This window comes from Cupressus sempervirens, chromosome 11, assembly GCF_028749045.1.
Source record: "Cupressus sempervirens isolate cs-2001-9-10 chromosome 11, ASM2874904v1, whole genome shotgun sequence".
In the NCBI taxonomy this organism is placed as follows: Eukaryota; Viridiplantae; Streptophyta; class Pinopsida; order Cupressales; family Cupressaceae; genus Cupressus; species Cupressus sempervirens.
The window spans coordinates 250,074,291-250,095,157 of record NC_143128.1 but is presented as its reverse complement, the minus strand read 5'-3'; the positions used below and the strand labels follow the sequence as shown (position 1 = coordinate 250,095,157).

Here is a 20,867-nt window from a genome sequence, read left to right as displayed (position 1 = left end):
GCCTCAAAAATCTTTGAAAAACAACAGCTAATAATAACAACAAATGGAGGATGCCTAAGGTATGAAACTGAGGTGACTGTGTGGTCCATTGGATTGAATGAGTCTGTAGCTGCATATTCTGTGTTGTGGATCTAGGTGCATCACACCAACACGTAGGTAAAATTATAACATCCATTCTACTGTATTATTCTTTGTTTGAAAGAAAGAGATGATAAGGTGCCTTAATAGAGGAATTTGGGATATAGACTTCCAAGAACACCATGGGAAGAGTATAACTGCAGAATAGGTGATTGGAATGTTCTAGGAGATGAGCATAGATCAGAAAATTTCCTTTAGTGAAAAAGCAAATCATAATTGTGACATTATAGTAAGTATCATGAACACTGTTTGTTCAATAAATCAAGTTTTCAAAAATGGATGCCTAAATTATAAACAAATAAATAGTCATGTAGCCTTTTTTGAAAATTGTGACGTAGGATCTTTTACAAGCTTGTAACCATTTTGGTGCTTATAAGAGAAGACCTTTGAAGTTTATAAAGCTCACTATTTACTTTCAAAGTTCAGATAGAGCTTTTAGTTTTGCAACAACGATGAAAACCTTTGTTCAATTCTAGTGTGAAAATGATCTGACATTGGATTTGTTTGGATGAATGGTTTGCCTTTTCTCTACTCAGGTTTTTGATACATGCATTAAGGATGAGTTAAGGGGAAAAACACGTATCTTGGTCACCAATCAACTGCATTTTCTTCGACATGTGGACAAAATTGTTTTGATCCAAGATGGAATGATCAAAGAGGATGGAACATATGAAGAACTCATCAGACATGGGCCATTATTTCAGGCACTGATGGAGAATGCTGGAAAAATGGAAGATGAGATAGAAGAAAGCGTTCCTAATGGAGATAATGAACCAAAGGTTGTTTTGTTTGAGGGCAATGGGGAACCAGTGAAGAGTGAGCAAAGTGAATCTTTGAAGAAAACAAGCAGTAAGACAAAGGAGGGAAAATCAGTTCTCATAAAACAGGAAGAACGTGAAACAGGAGTCATCAGTTCTAGTGTTCTTCAAAGGTAAAATGTGGGAAGAATGTTTTTCCTGATTTGTTGCAACATTCAGATGTTATTGATTTTACAATGTATCTATTACTAATTAAATACCAGTTAACTTTTCTAGGCGATATTCTAAGCATGGACTAATTTCTATGCTGAACACTTCATGATAAATATTCCACACACTGAAAGTTCATTTGCATGTGAATTGACTGTATTTATTCTTTCTAAATTCTAATGGTTTGTTAAATGTATATTCCCATGTGTTTCTACCCAAAATAATATTTCTAGAAAGTAATAATTTTCTGTTGGCTTTCAATTTCTCACGTCTGAGAAATACTTACATTTTTGTGGCAGATATAAAAACGCACTAGGAGGCTTCTGGGTGGTTCTTATTCTATTTTCATGTTATGTGACATCTGAGGTTTTGAGAGTGTCAAGTAGTACTTGGTTAAGTGTTTGGACAGATGAAAGTGCTCCAAAGCACCATGGACCCAATTTTTATAATATTGTTTATGCCAGTTTATCTTTTGGCCAGGTATACACATTTCGACAATTAGTTAGAATGAGTAAAGATCTTAGCACATTTTTCAGTGTCATGACTTGGTTGATGTTTTAACCAACAATTATGTCAGAATATCTGTGTACAAATCTTGAATCATTTGACATTATATTTGCTGTTACTTTTATTTCTTCTATATTCTAATTATTTTCATTCTTTCTCTGATAGGTAACAGTAACATTGATAAACTCATTTTGCTTGATTTTATCAAGTCTGTATGCTGCCAGAAGGTTGCATGATGGTATGCTCACTTCCATATTAAGGGCTCCAATGTCATTCTTCCATACCAATCCAATTGGGCGAATCATCAACAGATTTGCAAAAGACTTGGGAGACATAGATCGGAATGTTGCTATCTACTCAAATATGTTTTTGAGCCAAATTTTTCAGCTTCTTTCAACATTTATTTTGATAGGGATTGTGAGCACCATATCTCTATGGGCAATAATGCCACTTCTGATCATCTTTTATGCTGCTTACCTATACTATCAGGTATGGAAATTTTTGACAGCCAAATCATGTGCATTATCTCTAAAAAAATATTTAGTTTTAATGAGTCAACTCTTTTAACAGATCCATTGATATGCTTAGAGTTCTTGTACATTTGGCAGGAAATTCTGTTAATATTTAGCAGAATCATCTTAAAATTGCTTCCACTGATGAAGCTTGCTGAATGGCGTTTCCTGTGCTAAAATACTTTGTTGGAATTGAACTGATGAAGATTTGTGCCTTTTTCTAATGTTAAATCTATATGCTAATGCAATAGAATGCATACACATAAGCATAAACTAAACTAGATTAAGAATTGAAAGCTGCGGGAGTGCTTTAAATGCTAAGCTAGGAAATAAAGGGATAGAAAGATGTTCTTAGCTCTAGGAATGGAGATTAATAATTCAGATCTATCTCTGGAATCAGACTCTTTTGGAACTGGACCTTGTTCCCCTCAATGTTTTTTTGACTCACATACTGTACATGATCTGTGTTTTCTTCTAGGCTGAGTCCACAGACCTGGATCAATTCTGCAGTTTTGAATCTGACCAGGCAACATTTGCACTTTTGTTCTTTGTTTTTCTGAATTCACTGATATCTATTCTGTTTTTAAGACTGGCAATAAAAATACCTTTGGAAGGCTGCTGGATTGCTAGGGCACAAGGTTGCCTAAGTTATCCCCAAGGAAAGACCAGCTCTATATTTGTCCTGAAGATGGGTAGATAGAAAAAAATCGTGTAGATGTTCTAAGACAAAATGATGCAGAAATAGATTCCTCTAAGGCACCTTAACTGAAATGTTCCTAACATGTGTTTCTTATTTAATGTGAATGATAGTCAATAATGCTTGTGGGTGATAACTCAATGCAATTGAATGCCTTAAAACATAAGGGCATAGCAATAAACCACAAAAAACATTTGTTTAGTTGGCTCATTGCGGTTACTGAAATTAGCAGTAGTCAGCCAAATTTGAATTTAAATTTTGGAATTTTAGGGGTCAGATCATCCTTAGGATCACTTAAACAACCAGGGGATTGACATGGGTTAAAAGAATGGTAATATTTTTGTAAGGAATGAGTGTCTGATTGTGAGATGGGGAATGTGGGTTGTATTAGGCCAATGTGTTAAAAAACTAAATGGGAATTGGTGTGGGTATGCAAATTTTACCATTTCACATCACACATTTTTATATTTAACTATAATACCTACCTTCTATATATTCTATATATTCAAAATCTTTTACCAATTTAACTCATTAAGTCCAAACAGTAACATTAATTATTTTATCAATCATCTTTTTTCTGTCTTATAAGTACATCTAAGTGGTTTAATCTAAAGTGGTTCATTTCATTATGTATCATTAACAATACTAGATCTTGGACTAGATTGAATTGAGTGTTTCTTATTCTATGTAGGACATTACATTGACTTAGCCCTTGTGTGTTGCCAACCTACATCTTCAATTTGGCACTTCAAGATTTGATTTTGATTACTCTTTATATAATATTTTTACTCCGTTTTAAGGTGAAGGTGGCTAGCTACAAGGATTATGGTCATGAAAATATCAGCAACTATCTAACAATATAATTTGAGGAAAGATTACAAAATTGACACTATGGTTAAAATGCCTTAAATTGGCAAATTGATTGTTAGAAGTTTTAATGCTCTTTAGCAAATTTCTTGAGAATAATTCATAGTTACACCACCCTGGGGGACGGGGGGACGGCGAAACAGGGGGACAAGTTTCCGGGACGGGGGGACAGAGGGGCCTTAATTTGGGGACGGCAGGCGGACGGTGGGGGGACGGCGGCAGGGGACAAGAGGGGTGTATATATCTATGCATATGGTATTTAAAAATGTTAGTTATGAAAATATGTATTGCAATATAGGATGTAAAGATGTAAAAGAGTGAAGACTTGAAACATTGCATTGAATTGGAACATCGAACATTAAACATAAATAGTCGAATTTGCAAATAGTGAATAGCAGGATGTCCCCCATCCTCGGTGGAGGTGGTGGAATCTAGTGGCACCGCTGGGGACGGGGAGACGGAGTCCCCAAGTCTCCGGTGCGTTGAAGTCTCCGAGACGTCGGGCAAAAAGGGGGGGGACGCGTCTCCGTGTTACTATGGAATAATTGCAATTATATGTTACATGGATATATTCTGTTACTGCTCTCTTGAGCCGGGGATTTCTTATTTGAATCTCTGACACTCGGTAGATCAGGAATCTTTGTTATTACAAACCACTTATCTTATTTGATTCAATGTCTATTATCGTTTCTGTTAAAAAATCACTGCTCTCTTGAGCTGGGGATTTCTTATTTGAATCTCCAACACTTAGTAGATCAGGAATCTTTGTTATTACAAACCACCTATCTTATTTGATTCAATGTCTATTATTGTTTCTGTTAAAAAATTACCCTTTCCTATCCTTTGAGCCACTTGTGAAGCTGATCCCTTCCTATTTAAATGTCGAATAATCAATTTTTTTTTGTCTTTATCATCTTTTTTTTTCTTTGCAGAGTACGTCACGAGAGATTAAGCGCTTGGACTCCATCTCCAGGTCACCTGTTTATGCACAATTTGGTGAAGCATTGAATGGTTTAGCTGCAATCCGCGCATACAAAGCATATGATCGGATGGCAAAGATCAATGGAAAAACAATGGACAATAATGTTCGTTTCACACTGGTCAACATGAGCTCCAATCGTTGGCTTGGTATTAGACTGGAGGCTTTGGGAGGTCTGATGATCTGGTTGACAGCAACATTTGCTGTTTTGCAAAATCAACGTGCAGATTCAGCTGCATTTGCTCCAGTGATGGGTCTACTTCTGTCTTATACTTTGAATATTACCCAGCTATTGACAGCAACTTTACGGTTGGCAAGTTTGGCAGAAAATAGCTTCAATGCTGTCGAAAGGGTTGGAACCTATACAGATTTGCCTTCTGAAGCCCCACTTATCATTGAGAACAGCAGGCCACCACAAGGGTGGCCTTCATATGGTATTGTTGAATTTAAGGATGTTGTTATGAGGTATCGTCAAGATCTCCCTCCTGTTCTTTGTGGTATATCTTTCAAAATAATGTCAACTGAGAAAGTTGGAATTGTTGGACGCACTGGTGCTGGAAAGTCAAGCATGTTCAATAGTCTGTTTCGGATTGTTGAACTAGAAAGTGGAAAAATTTTCATTGATGATTGTGATGTTTCTAAGTTTGGGTTGAATGATCTGCGCAAAGCTTTAGGCATTATACCACAATCACCAGTTCTATTTTCAGGTATTATTCCTTTTTTTTCTTTCTTATTCAAAGATAACAAGCATTATTAAAAAATAAAAATAAATAGCAGAAGTCAAACAGGATGATTAAAAATTCAATGTCTCGTTCTGGTAGTTGTTAAATCAAAGAAAGTTCATAATGGCAAAGGCACCATAACTAATATTTGCCTTTATTTTCTAACTTCAAGTTCTTTAATAGTTCCGACCACTTCTTCATTTTCTGCTCTATCACAATGCATATCAATAATATGGTTTAAGCTCTAACTAGCAGCATACCTAGTAACTACAGGAAGGGATGTATCAAATTCTTTAAATTTTAGAGAACGCTGGAAGAGGTTATATCATAACATCTTATCTAGTAGTTATTTCCTTAACATGGTTTTAAAATTCTACAGGGACAGTACGGTTCAATCTTGATCCATTTAGTGAACATAGTGATTTTGACCTTTGGGAGGCTTTGGAAAGGGCACATCTAAAAGATGTCATCAGGAGAAATTCTTTGGGACTTGAGGCAGAGGTACTATCTCTTTATCTTTCTCTACTGCCGTTAGTCCTCATTTAATGAAAAGGACATTTTTCCAACCATGGTGTGGAATGTGCTTTGACTCAATATGTATGGGCCTATAAGTTGTTTCAATTAGTAGCAAATCTCATATTGTAGCTTTCATTCTGTAGAACCTAGAAGTAGATAAATGAAAACAGAAAGACCCACGCATGCCACAGTTATTAAAATCATGTCTAGCATTTTTTTTGTGTTTAACATATTATTATGATAATTTTTTTGAGAAATTAGCCTTGAAGTATGTATGTGGAATATAATGCACTGACAATTTATTTATTGCGTTACTACTCTTTTGGTATTGCACTCAAACTGCATAAATGCAAATTGATCTGATCCCATAACTGTTGCAATGTTTTTTCCAACTGTGATGGTTAGCAACCTTTTTCAACTGTTTAGCTGTTTTTCCTGGTGACAAGGACAAGCTTTTTGTCATTGTTATCTGCTATGGTAAAATTTTCATAATAGTATAATATTTCTTATGCTTCTCTTATTGTGATTGTTTTTGGCATGCTTCCATAATGTGTCTCATGTGCATAGGTATCTGAAGCTGGGGAAAACTTCAGTGTGGGCCAGCGTCAGTTACTAAGCCTTGCTCGTGCCTTGCTTCGGAGATCAAAGATTTTAGTTCTTGATGAAGCCACTGCGGCTGTGGATGTTGGCACTGATGCCCTTATCCAAAAAACTATTCGGGAAGAGTTCAAGAATTGTACAATGCTAGTTATTGCTCATCGAATTAATACAATTATTGACTGTGACCGTATACTTGTTCTTGATGCAGGCCAGGTATATAGATTTATTGCTCTCTGTAAAATTGATATTAACTGATGCCATTTGAGAGAGAAGGATTATTATTTTGACATGAAGAGATTTTGGTGTTCTAGATATAGCTTTTGCAGGAATCATAAAGAGAATATTTGATGAGTAAGTGCTGTTAGTTTAGCTGTGCTCATTAATTGATATGGATTCCTTTCCTCTGTTGCAGGTGCTGGAATTTGACACTCCCGAGAATTTACTTTCTGATGAGGAGAGTGCATTTAGTAAAATGGTCCGCAGCACTGGATCTGCTAATGCACAGTATCTACGGGTAACATATAACATGATTAACATTAGAATTAGCTTTCTTGCAGTTGTACCTGTCCGCAAAAACTTGGTTGTGTTGCAAATATCCTCATTCAGAATGTCATGTCAGCTGCTAAGCTGCAGTTTTTATTAGGTCAGGCTTTCAAAAGTATTAGTGATGTGATAGAGCTCTAGTTTGTAGCATAAAAGCAAAGGTCAAAATATTCTTCCTCTTAACATGGACCATTGCAGTATATGATAAAGAGGGATTGTTGCAATTATAATTATAATCATTTTCTTGTTTCTTATTTTATTGATTTTACAGAATATAGCTCTTGGAGATGGAGAAACCAGAGAGAAATTTGAAAACAATGCATTTGAAAATAGAAGGAAGTGGACAGCCTCTGCACGTTGGGCTGCTGCAGCACAATTTGCTCTTTCTTTGAGTTTGACTTCTTCACAGCAAAATCTGCAAGCAATAGCTGGAGAAGGTAGTAACAACAACATTCTTCAAGAAACAAGAAATGCTGCTCAAACCCTACAGGATGTTTTGCAAGGAAAGCATGACAGTGCTATTGAAGTTGCACTAGTTCAGCATCAGGTGTCCAGGGAAAATTGGTGGTCAGCACTGTTTAAAGTTATAGAAGGTACTTTCTCTTTGTATCCTTTGTACTTGGATTAAAACCTAAATATATGACAACGAGCATAATGAGTAGAAGTAAACACAATTTTTAGTTGGAGAATGGGATGGATCAGCAGCTATTTATAAGGTGAGAAATTAGTCTTGCAAAATAAGTCTAGTAATTTGCATGCTTAGTTATCTCCTGCTTTGTAGCATGGTACTTTTTGTTATTTCGTATTTGGAGACTCAGTATAGAAAGTGTATTTGACATCGTAGATGCATTGTTTACTATATGAATAAATGGATTAATGCACACAGACAATGAACAAAACAGCAAAACTCCTTGTATTATTCGCATACGCCAAAGAGATTACATATTGCTTACAATGATGATGATTACAATGATTTCCCATGGTGTACATATACTATTCCGAAGAACTTTTTCGAAGGGGTCCGTCAGCTACATAATAAATAATTACCATCTACATGCTAATCTACCCGTCGGCTACACAATATTTACCGACGACATCGACCCGTTGACTACACAATATCTACCGACGACATCAACCCGTCAGCTACACAATATTTACCGACGACATCATCTCCCCCAAAAGGAAAAGTCGTCTCCGGACGACAATTACAAAATATCCGAGACAAATTAACAAACAAAATACATTAACTGACTAACTACAACAAGATAGATCTATTTCTGTCACATCATTTTCACATTCGTCCCGTGCTTGCACCAAGATGGTCTCCAAACCACATTGCATCTGCAGCCTCTGCTAACACAATACTGTCTTCTTAATCAAGTTGACCTTGATAGCCACCCATGTTGCTTTCTCTATTTCCAACTCCTGCGTACCCTGAGCCAAGTGTCGCTGTACTACCTTCAACTGGATGATCAACTCCTCCCAAGCTCTCTATGCATCCACCAAGACAGCTTCACGTCCAACACCTACTCCAAGTGCCTCAAAGCGTATCACCCCTCTTGAAAGGCTTGCTCTGATGCTCTCTCTACCTCTGGTACACAGACACTATGCCTGCATCAGGTCCAGGTCTCATCAACTGGTCACACTTCCCACGATTGATAACCGCAGTGACTGGAGGTCTAGGGGGCAATGCCTCCAGCGGGGGCTTGGGGCAGTGCCCCAGGCGCGCTCCTTGTCGCGATACAGGGCAGGGTCGAGGGGCAATGCCCTCACCGCCAAGACCAAATTAGCACTCCAAAACCCACACAAAATTGCATGAAACACAACATTTTTATGATTGTCTTCTGATCCCACACTCTTTTTGGCAACCGTTGATGTTTTCCCTTCCCTTTGGCATCATGCGTTACTCATTCCGAACTGTTTCAATCTATCATCGTGTTTTTTATTTAATTTATGGTTGGCTCCTTCCTCTGCTCGTCTGCTGTTGTGCCTCTTTCATCTATTTTGTTTCTCCTCCGTTGCTTTTGCCTTCCGACGGAAAATATGCCTCAAGATATATTTTTCTGTTGTTTATTTCTTTCCTTGTACTCGATTTTAGTCTAGTAATCCTCACTTACACCCGACAACATAACTTCCACCAAAATTCGCCAAACGTTGTGACTTCTCAATTCGATATTCGATAAAAGCCATGAAATTCACACTCACAGCTCCAAGCTCGAGCTCGTGCAAGAGACTTCTGCGGAAAGAAGCTTGGAGAGGAGGAGCGAAGTCTTAATTGCCCGCAGAATTGAAATCTTTAATTGCCTGTGGTAGAGAAAGTTCCGTGCAGAAGAGTGAGTCTGGGAGTGGAAGCTGCCCGCGGGGAAGAAAGGAAATGTGCCACGGATTGATTGGAGTTTCTTCTCAATAATAATATGATTTCAACGACCACCCTATTTATATGGCTCAAAAGTTTTGATGAATCAAGAAGCTAGATTGTATAGGCATCTAATTTTTGGTCTCTCCAAACTTTCGACGTGTGAAGGCCAATGCAACCCGTGGAAGGATAAGACTACGTCGAGGTTGAAAAAGTGAAGCCATCGACAAACAAGATGAGGCCGCGGACAACAACATGCAACCCGCAGGGAAACAAAAGACTTCCCACGGAGACAGCACGTGGAACAGGTGTCCGTGGACAGCCCGTGGGACCCCTGTTTGTGGGCAGACAGACTCTTTAAAAAAAAAAAAAACTTCTCTTTTTTTTCTCTTCTAATAAAAATATAACAAATTCAATTCTCCCTCTAGACTTCGTCATTCTGCGACCACGAGGGAGTTGATCGGACTGTGTAATTCTTTGATGATGAGGAAGTCTTCCTAGCATGGTACATCTTTAGCTTCGACCCGTTGACTACTTGAGGCACTTCTTGTCCATCCAAAGTTCACAATTTTATTGCTCTGTTGTCACTTACTTCCCAGATTTGGTATGGCCCGACCCATCCGACCTTAAAATTTTCTGGTTTGATTTCATTTCGTCCGTCATACTTCAGCACCAATTGCCCTAGCTGAAACCTGTTTAGCCTCGTGTGTTTATCCTACCACGCTTTGTGTCTGTTCTGCGTCACCTCCGTGGCCCATTGTGCCTGCAATTTCATCGGCTGCCATCCCTTGCCATCAATAATTGTATTTTTGATTTTAGAACCTTCACTCTGTATTGCTGAAATTTTTATTAAGCCTGTTCTCTTTGTTTCCTGTGCAGACCGTAGGATGTGTTTTCCTTGCTGCCGACACCCTTATAATATATCAGTGGTTCATCGTAACATTTTCTTTCTGCGCAGTCGTACAGTGGGATCTTTTTTTTTTTTGGGTTCGTACTGTATGTTCATCCCTTCAGCTTCAGTCGTAACCACCTTTCCTTCTTTCGCTTCTCTGTATTCCTTCGGACATTCATTTCCCTCTTCTTTCTCACCTTCGTCGACCCTTAACATATCACAGCTCAGAAAGAGCTCGTAATCCTCCATTTGCCAGTGAAAAAGGCCGTTCACCGAATCCAAATTATCGTCCGTTGATCCACCTTCCAACCATAGGAATCCTTCCTGATCTGGTTCCATCTGCTGCTTTCCTTCATACTCTTCCTCGAAATCTAATGTCAGAGCTTCTTCGCCCACCATTTGCATGTGCAAATCAATGATAAATTTCTGTCCTTTGCTTTCCAGTGATAGAGTGTTTTTCTTCCAGTCATGTTTAACTTTGGCTTGTATGAGCCACCCTCGGCCCAGAATGGCATCTTATCCTTTTCTCTTTAGTGGGATCACGACTTAGTCAAGCAGGAATGATTGTGTTCCAATTGTCACTGGTTATGCCATCATGATGCCGAGAGGTTTAATGTCGTGTTGGTCCATTGTCAGCAACTGGAATGTAGGTGGCCACAACGTTGGCTATCCCAACCTCTTCCAGGTATCCTCGGGTAAGACATTGACACTGGACCCTTTGTCGACAATTGTGTCTATTAGAACATTTTCCAGAATCCCCATCTCGACGACCACCGGATGTCGTCTGGATATGATGGCTAGCAACATTGGGTCTTCACCTGCGGCAATTTCCTTCCCTCTTCTTAGTTATCCTAGTAACTTAGCAGTTGGCACGATGTTTGAATGCTGATCGACGCTGAGGCATTGTGAGAAGTAGATCATTTATTTTGACGGGTACCTCAGTTTGTAATATCTGCCGTATGATGTTTTGTTCTGCGCAGTTCCTTGCTAAGGTATCGGTGGTGTCCTTCAACTGAGATGTTTTTGTCTGTGCTGCTTTTTCAATTTCCGCCCGTGGTTGCTCCAATTTCCTCTTTTCTTCCATCGGGTCGGGGTACAGTTTTGCTTGCCTCCGTGTAATTGCCAGAACCTCCTCTTCATCAGTCCCAATGGTGATCAAATTTACTCCAGATTTTGGGCACTTGGCATTTTCATGATCGTCGGGTCCACATCATCTACATAGTAATTTCGGTGTGTTTGCCATTGTAAAGTCTTGTGCAAGGTGGCCCCACAAATTACATGCTCGGCATTGAACCATCGGCCGGCCATTCACATCGTACTGAATTCGACTTCGACTGCCATTGTTATTGTTATTGTTCGCATTGTTGTTGTTCTGCCCACGTCTATTATTTCTGTACCCTCCCGACGTGGCACCCTCTGTACTGGTGTTTCCGCTCCCTCCTAACGCAGAAGCCTCCTGTGTCAAGAACACTTGTTGAGGTCCTCTTGTTTTCATATTGAAGGGGCATTCTTTTGTGGAATGTTCTATGATTTGGCAGATGTCGTAGAACTGGTTCTTTGGACAGGACCCTTTGGTGTGACCTTCTGTCTTACATTTCGTGCACCATAGGTTGCTTCCCTTTGTTTCTTTTTGCATGTTCTTAAATTCCTTTATCATAGGGATCATGTCCTTCTGGAGAGCTCGGACCTTTTTGCTACTGTTTTCATCATCGCTACTATCATCTTCCGAAGATGCGTCATCATCTAAATCGGATGAATTATTCTTTTTTTTTTGTCTTTTGCTCACTTTCTAAGTTCATTGCTCGATTGTAAGCTTCAGTGTACGACGACGGTGGCACAATCTTCATCTTCTTTTGCAATTTTGGGCGTAGGCCTTCAGCGAACCATCTTTTTTGCAGCCCATCTGCCGACTTAGTTTCCATTTTATTTATTAAGTATTTTAATTTCCTGGCGTATACTCAGACAATTTCATTCTGCCCTTGCTTTGTGTTGTATATCTCTGCTACAATCTCATTATCGTTGTGCAACAATTGAAATTCTGTGATAAACTCCTTTTTAATATTGTCCTGAGTGGTTAATTTTTGGGGATCTGTATTGCAAACCAATCAATTGCGACACCCCGTAGGGTTGCTGAAAATTGTTGGACACATTCGTTTGTATCTGTGATGCCATTCACTCTCTAAATTGTTTCGCATGTTTTACAATGTCAGATTGGATTGGCCGTACCATCGCTATCAAACTTCGACAGCTTTTCCTTTGGTCCTGCCATCGCTACTAGATTTTGTGCACGGGCGTTGTTCGGTCCTGCAACACTAGCACTGTTCACTCCCACACCGGCGCTTTGCACTCCCACACCGTGGCTTTGCACTCCCACGTCGGCGCTCTGCGCTCCCACGCCGTCGCTGTTTGATACAGGTGTCTTATTTGCAACAGCGGAGAACTTTGGTGAAGAAGGATCTTTTGAAGTTGTCCCTTCCAGAAGTGTATTCCGAACGAAGAGTTCACTCCACGCTCGTGCTCTCTCGACACTCTGAGCCGTGCGAGTTAATTCCCTTCCATTTGGATTCTCTTCCCTCGGCAAATACAAGTTCAAAAATTCTTCCCTTGCTTCTTCCACCAATTCCACCCGCTGTTGAGTCTCCTCTAACAATTCCTCAGCACTTCGGTGTCCGTCGGCAATCTTTTGAAACCTCCGTTTGTGCTCGCCTTGTTGCGCCAAAATTAAATTCTCTTTATCTGTGCGGATTTCATCTTTGTCCTTCAACTTATTCTTATTTTTGTTTAACTGATTCGACATTAATCTTCATTCCTCAACCTTTGTTCTAGGTCCATCAGGCAATGGCGTCAAATGTTTACCGCATAGATCAATGGATTAACGCACACAGACAATGAACAAAACATCAGAACTCGTTATATTATTCGCATATGCCAAAGAGATTACATAATGCTTACAATGATGATGATTACAATGATTTCCCATGATGTACATATACTATTCCGAAGAACTTTTCCGAGGGGGTCCGTCGGCTACATAATAAATAATTACCATCTACATGCTAATCTACCTGTCGGCTAAACAATATTTACTGACGACATGCATATGGGGTCGTCATAGGGAGGCATTTATGTTTCCACATTTCCCTCAGCTTATTTTACTGTTTAAAACAACCATGGTTGTTAATGATTGGTTGGTATCTGAAAGCAATTATTATGATAATATGAAGTTGCCAAATTCTTTTTCGTATGAGCTATTTTAGTGAATGGCTGTACACCTTGAAATGGACACAATATACAGGAAAGTCATTTGTTTTATATTCTCAATTTATTAGTCTGTTCTCCATATATTATAATGCTCATCTTTTGGCAAAAGTAGTGGCCTTAAAATCTGTGTAGTCATAGTAATGTTCATTACAAATATGCTGCCTATTTTATTTCTGCACATTTGTAACTCCAATGTTAATTTTTCTTTTGACAGGCTTATCTGTAATGAGTCGACTTGCTCGAAACAGATTTAATGAAGATGAGTTGGCATTGGAAGGGAGGGACATTGACTGGGGCAATTTGAGTCTGTGAACAATGCCTAACGCAGCAGACATTTTGTGTATTTTGTATAAATATGACTATGAGAAATGTAATTAAGAAAGCTGCAGTTGATTTCCTCTCTTTGCAATAAGACATCACAAAGTTGCATGAGTGGAGCTCATTGGAACTTACAATGCATATAGCCAAAGTAGTCTAAAATTGCATCAAATGATTGCAATGAATGAAGAAACCATGGCTAAGAGTATATCGGTTCAGCGGAATGATAATACTTTTCAATCTTCCTTTGTACTTTTCTCAAACCTTGCCAATTTTGTGCAGCATTTCCCTGAGTATCCAGGATGGGGAGATGCTGGGATGGCAAAAAGTTTCCCAAGTTTTGGGAATGGTGAGGCACTAGATATATATATTTCTCCAGGCTTTCTTGTAGTTTAACATTAATTGGTTTCTAAATTTTTATTTATTTAATATCATATTTGATAACTCCATTTATTCTAAAGTTTTGACACGGTCTGAATGTATTCTTAGTGTAAGGCTTAGCACTAGGTCTGAGAGGAAGAATTCATTTGGACACATCTGGAGCTATAAATTAAAATCAGAGCTATTAAGACCTGTTTTTTCAATAGTTTGTTTGTGCACTTGATGGTAGTTTTTGAACTTACTTTCAACCTTGCAGGAGTTGCCAAATGTGGTCTGTGAACAATTTCCTAATGCATCAGGCATTTTGTGTATTTTAGTTTGAGATAACTATGGGAAGAGTAATTGGGAAAGCTGCAGTTGATTTCCTCTCTTTGCAGTGCAAACTTTAGTATAACAGAAGTACAAACTAAACAACAATAATAAAACTAATAATGAGATCCATAATCAATTTCAAATTTTAAAATTTAAAATTAGTGTTAGGTAGCTCAAAGCCTTAAAACATCAAAATTCAAGTATCTGATACTAAGCTTCATTGAGCTTCATTGAGCTATTAATGCTCAAGGATTCAGAACCATCTATGCAACTATCACCCTGCCTAAATTGGATGATCCAAATGGTAGCGCAACCACCTCAACACTACTTGAGAACCAATTAATGCTTTAAAAATGCCTCTTATATAAACAAATTGTTTGATAAAACGTGTTGTAGTTGTGGGGGATGGCTACCTGTCCCCTCATATATCTTTGATCATCGTAGGGATGACCAGACCTCCCATTTTTCAGGACATTTCATACGATTTTGCAAGGCAAGGGATGGCAATGGGGTATCCAATTGTCACGTCATCCCCAAAATGATACGGGGACAGGGATGTGGGCTGCAAGGAGTGGGATGCACACCTACAAATACTAGCTATTGTTGTTAAACTAATCACTTATTATGGCACATTTTGGATTTGGAGTATTATAATTTTCTTGTGAATAGCAAAAAGAGGCACCTATGGTATTGACAAAATTATTGTGACATTGCATTTAGACAACTATTGCACCATTCTGCATGTAGTAGTATGAATATTTAAAAATCTAATTTATCATTTGTCAACAATGTGAATATCAAACTTGAGAATTTTACAGGTCTGATTTTTCTTTAATACTTTTGAAAAGTTATTTCTCTGAATATTTTAAATTCATCTGCATTATCACTTGCGTCATTAAAATGGAGTACATTGATGTATGATTATTAAAGCTTTTTAGGATTTTCTTTATTTGAACTTTGGTTTTTGGATAATTCATTGAAGTACACATTTGATTAAATAAAAAGAAAGAAGAGTATGCACACATGAATGAAATCAAAATAAAATAAAATTCCAGTGCACGAGAAGCAAAGTATATATTTTGTATTTTCTAAGCATAGATTTATGATCAGACAATAAAGTGAAAAATTAAAAATGTGTTCTGAAAATCAAATCTGAAATCGTAAGACATGTTCTCTTCCATCCATTCTGTGGTATTTTGCTGGAAGTTTTAGAGTGTATATAGGCCAATTCATTAGGCATGGATTGAAAAAGAAAATGAAAAAAATAATATCTATGTTTATGTAGCTATGAACTTTAAAATCAGAGAACACCTTTTTTATGCTATCTAACAAAAATAAACTTGTGAGATGATTTCATTACACATGGAAATGAGTAATTGATCGACTGCGGTGCTTTAACTTTAAGCAAATGGAAAGCATTTTGTGCAATGATTATGACAATTGAAAATGTCAAAATCCAACATAATATTACTAAGTTTACTAAAGAAATTAGAATTAATTCAACTAACACTGCAAGATTTATGTATTCACTTTGATTTGCTGATTGTTTCGAAAGGTTGCAAATTTAACCTTCACCCTCTTAGATACCAATATTGTATGTCGTCATTTAAGTTGCACTGAAACTCGCGGGCTTCACTTTTGTATATTATGTTATTTCACAAAATGCATCCCTAAAATGCTTTGACTCAAGTAAATGCTTTGACTTAAGTTATAGAGTTGAAGGTCATTCTTTATGTTTAAGAATATTAGACTTCAGGCAGTTATTTGCATCTTGTAATATCATATCTCAATCAGGCATGGGCCAAATAATAGTGTTTTGTTGCCTACTTTTGTAAAGAACTTGTGTTGGGTTAAACTTTTAATGAATGGTTTTCATTATATTTGATTGGAACACATTGATTGTAACAGATTTCCACAATCCATAAAATTCTGTATTCGCTTCTGGGTGTGATTGTGTATGTTTTTTTTAACATCAACGTTTTGGATCATACTCTATGATCCATACTCTATGGAACACATTGTTTGACATGATTGCTGTACTAATTGTGTTGAATTATACTATTAAATAGATAATTGCAATTTCAGAATGTATTTATATATTATGAAGGTAATTGGTGCAAATAAAAATTCAATTTATTCCTTTATGTATTCTATTATATCATGTGACTTATTTTATTTTTCTAATTTTTTAAATTTTGATTATTACAAATTTGAATTATTATGTGTTGTGATTAATTATTATTAATTATTAAGCTTGAGGAGACTCGAACTCAAGACCTTCATGATAAGAGACTCACAATTTACCGTCATTTTGTCCACTCTTACCAATTTATAGTTGTTGTTCATATTTATATTGGTATTGTTGAGATAATGGGTGTTGCACACATTGCATAATATTGTTATATTGTATTATTTTATTTTATTATATAATGTTGTACTTAGATGGATGTGCAACATGGAAAGATTCTCATAAGATATACTTGATGAGTTATATTGTAACATTGTGATAATATTTCATATAATTATTTAATATTGGAAAAAAAATTCAATATTAAATGTGGGGTCAATGGGTTAGGTAGCACATGGTTTTAGTATATGGTTTATGTAATACCACTTGGTGGTTTTGTGAGACTTGCTACTATATATGCAACTACAAGGGTAGTTGTTGGTGTGAGAAAGGAAAAAAAAATAAAAAAAGGGAAAGAGTTGAGCGGGACAAGGTTTGACAAGTTAGCCGAGGGAACATTTGTGAAGGTTGGAAGCATAACATGAGATGTGTGGATTCATGCTTGTTAACATAGATTGCTTGGTAATGGCTATGGCTCTGAAAGCTTTCATGGTTGTATTGCAATGATATTTTTGCTGAATAATACATGGTGATGGATGCTTTTGGAGGCTGAGTTTTTCCCTCAATGGGGGTTTTTCAAAGTATATCTTGTGTCACAATTTTTGTGGGTATGTTGTCTATTTTTTTGCATATAGATTTTAATTGCATATATATTTCAGATCTATTATGGGTTATGTGGAATCAATTATATTTTTTATTGCAAGTTTTCTTACAAGTGGTATCAAAGTTATGGTTATATTGTTGTAACCTTAGATTGAATCCATGAGAGTGCATGAGAGGATAAAAGAAAGAGCAAGATATGAGTTGTTTATTGCAGATTTGAGGGTTTTGGATTTTTTGTTATGATGAGATGTTGATAAATTTTGGGCATGTGGAATTATTGGTCAAAATGATTTTTTGGATGTTTCATTTAAATGAGAGTTTTGTGGGGAGCTTGCAGAAATGATCTCCTGCGTGAAAACAAGCTTCACTATTGGATCTGGTTCGATGTTTCTATAAATTTGGATATGTAATATGCTTTAGTTTGACCACGTTCAGAGAAAATAAAAGAGTTTTTTAGTTTCAGTTCATGATGGTCGTCAAATTTAATCCCATTGAAATTTTTGTCACAAAAAAAAATTGCAGTGAAAATGGTAAAAAGATCGTCTTAGTAAAATGACTAACTTTTTGTCAGGATATCAAATTTCAAACTTCTTGTAGGCATTGGAAAGCTAATTCAGAGCACGACAACTTAGTGTTGCTTGATTTGGTAATTTTGACATTTTGCCAGGTTTTAATAGTCCTAAAGTTAGATGTTATTGTTGGCAATATGTCCAATCAATTAAATAAGGTAAGTAACATGGTTGTCATTTATGACAACATATTTGTTTTGCAAATTAGTCACGTTCATTTGTGAAGGAAAATTGTCCAAGTATCAGACAACATCACAACAGCATGATAGATTTGATGATAACGAAATATTCCTCTTATGCAGTTAACTAGGGATGCATGACATCATACTGATGATATATACCAGTGCACATGTCCATACGATCAACTAAGTCCAAGTTATGAAGGAATTAGTAATGCAGTGATGACACAACGCAAAACATAGCATATTAGCAAAATGTGTTAAATGACTTAATTTATTGTTTTGAATTACTATTTCTTAATGCGTTGACTCTAAGGATGTTATCTGAGCCAACTAAGGAAGAATTTACCAACATGTTTGGTATAAGTAAAGGAATTCATTTGTGAAGTTAGAGTAAAGCGAAAAAGGTTTAATTAGTGATTGCGAACTTGATATGATCTTGTGAAATGAGAGTAACAAGTGAATACGATGCTATGACATGTGATGCGAAGCATTGTTATGCAAGATATGATGCACATTGATATGTGCACAGTTGCTCTTGTATGAAGAATTGTCAGTCAAAAGATTTGCGAAGCACAACAAGTATCTCAATATTGTATGTATACTTTTTTCTTGAAGATCTTATTGTATAGTTGTATGTTAGGGCAGTGGGCTCTTCTTGCACACATTTGTATATGATCTACTAACTCCCAATAGGGCTGAGGCTTCTAACAAGACCTAGTCTCCTAACAGGGACTCGAGACACTATACATGCTTCATAGACTCCTAATAGAGTCAATATCCTTAATCAGATCCTTTATATAGTGAATCATCTTGTGGGTTTCATCTCCACCGAGGTTTTCCCTTGGCTAAGCTTTCCCTAGTTAACAAAACATGGTGTTATGAGTTCTCTTCTTGTATGGTTGATTATTTTGTTTAGCACTATCGGCATTCTCTTTTATGTATGTGGTAAAGTAATTAACAAAATTCAGTTGTGGATAAAATGATTGAAAATACCGATTCACCTTGCCCTCCCCCTCTCAGTATTATCTATTTCTAACAATTGGTATTAGAGCTTCGTTATTCAGAAGAGGCTTAATAGCTTGAATAAGATCCCTATGGATATGGAACAATTGAAGAAGAATCTTCAAGAAGTACTTGAACAGGTTGATTTCCTTACTGATGAAAGAGATGGTCTTAAAGACAGATACAAGGATGCAAAAGCCTACATTGGTGAATTAAAGGACAAAATAGATGACCTGAAGCAAAAGGAATATAGTAAGCAAACCAGTGATGATGATATTGAAGATCTAAAGAAAGAAAATGAGATCCTAAAACATGAGTTAAAGATAGTTGAATTTAAGCTGAGTCCTAAGAAAAATGGAGGAAAGAATGACTCTGAAATTAAAACTAAAAATGCAGATCTGAGATCCCAGTTAAGCAAGGTAACATCTAAATTGGAATTTATTAAGTTAGAGCATGCAAAATTAGAGAAATACAACACTATTGTGAAAGGTGAGTTGGTACAAACCAAACAACAACTTGAGAAATTATATACCAACAGTGATAAGATTGAAGAACAAATATGTGCACAAAGACCTAGTAATGACAAGACTGGATTTTGATTCTTTCTTGGACAATCCACCAAGAAATCTATTGAGAGAAAAGAATCTAATACTCCTGAAGTCAATAAGGATCTAAGCAAGACAGATGATACATCTAAGGGCAAAGAGAATGTTACTCATTCTGAGAAAGTTAAAGAATCTAATCATGATATGGACAACAAAAGAAAGGAATCTTATGCTTGGTGTGATGAACTTGAAGACACTGAAGTCGATTGCAAAGATAAGTCCTTCAAACATATTTCAAAATTTTATTGCCATAATTGTCATGGATATGGTCATTATGCTGAGAAAGTTAAAGAATCTAATCATGATATGGACAACAAAAGAAAGGAATCTTATGCTTGGTGTGATGAACCTGAAGACACTAAAGTCGATTGCAAAGATAAGTCCTTCAAACCTATTTCAAAATTTTATTGTCATAATTGTCATGGATATGGTCATTATGCAATAGATTGTAAGAAACCTAAATTTGATAGTAATAATGTGTTGGTAAACAGATTTTTTTTTCTTCTTTTCCTCTTTTTATGTGCCCAATTTTATAATGAAGAACAACTTTACAAAACAGTTGGGAAACTATTTCTAAGAATATCTAGTTTCCCTCTAAATTGAGGTACAACTCCCTATGTGAATAATGTTCAAGGAATTATGTTTTATTCCTAAGACTAATGTGGGGTATGCTCTTAACCCGAGAGCAGAAGAGGCAAACCAAATTAAGCCTAACTAGGACTTAATTCAGGCAAGAATACTTCACAATACTGAAATGGATTCACGCATCCACATTTATTATGAATTCATAAATCCACTTGCACAAAACTAAAATAAGTTGAAAATCAAATCTAAACTACAACTGATGAATTGGAAAAAGGGAAACTAACAATATCCTTTCATCAAATGAATTGTAACAATACTTATTACATTCATTCGCATTCCGAAAAACAGGGGAAATGAAACTCTGTTCTTCCTTAGTTTTCTGTAACAAAGAAAGGAAATACTAAC

The 20,867-nt window shown here is 36.7% G+C and overlaps 1 protein-coding gene across 1 annotated transcript in view; it reads left to right on the top strand.

Annotated features, from left to right (window-relative positions):
• The window catches only part of LOC149529090 (ABC transporter C family member 2-like), a 167,619-nt gene extending 153,283 nt beyond the window's left edge, over positions 1 to 14,336 (top strand). The window contains 9 exon segments of the mRNA XM_089811398.1: positions 675 to 1,069; positions 1,406 to 1,586; positions 1,779 to 2,102; positions 4,622 to 5,375; positions 5,770 to 5,891; positions 6,474 to 6,719; positions 6,919 to 7,020; positions 7,321 to 7,642; positions 13,773 to 14,336. Of these exon segments, the coding sequence (XP_089667524.1) occupies positions 675 to 1,069; positions 1,406 to 1,586; positions 1,779 to 2,102; positions 4,622 to 5,375; positions 5,770 to 5,891; positions 6,474 to 6,719; positions 6,919 to 7,020; positions 7,321 to 7,642; positions 13,773 to 13,870 (2,544 nt within the window). The 3' untranslated portion in view covers positions 13,871 to 14,336.
• Positions 14,337 to 20,867: the final 6,531 nt, after the last annotated feature.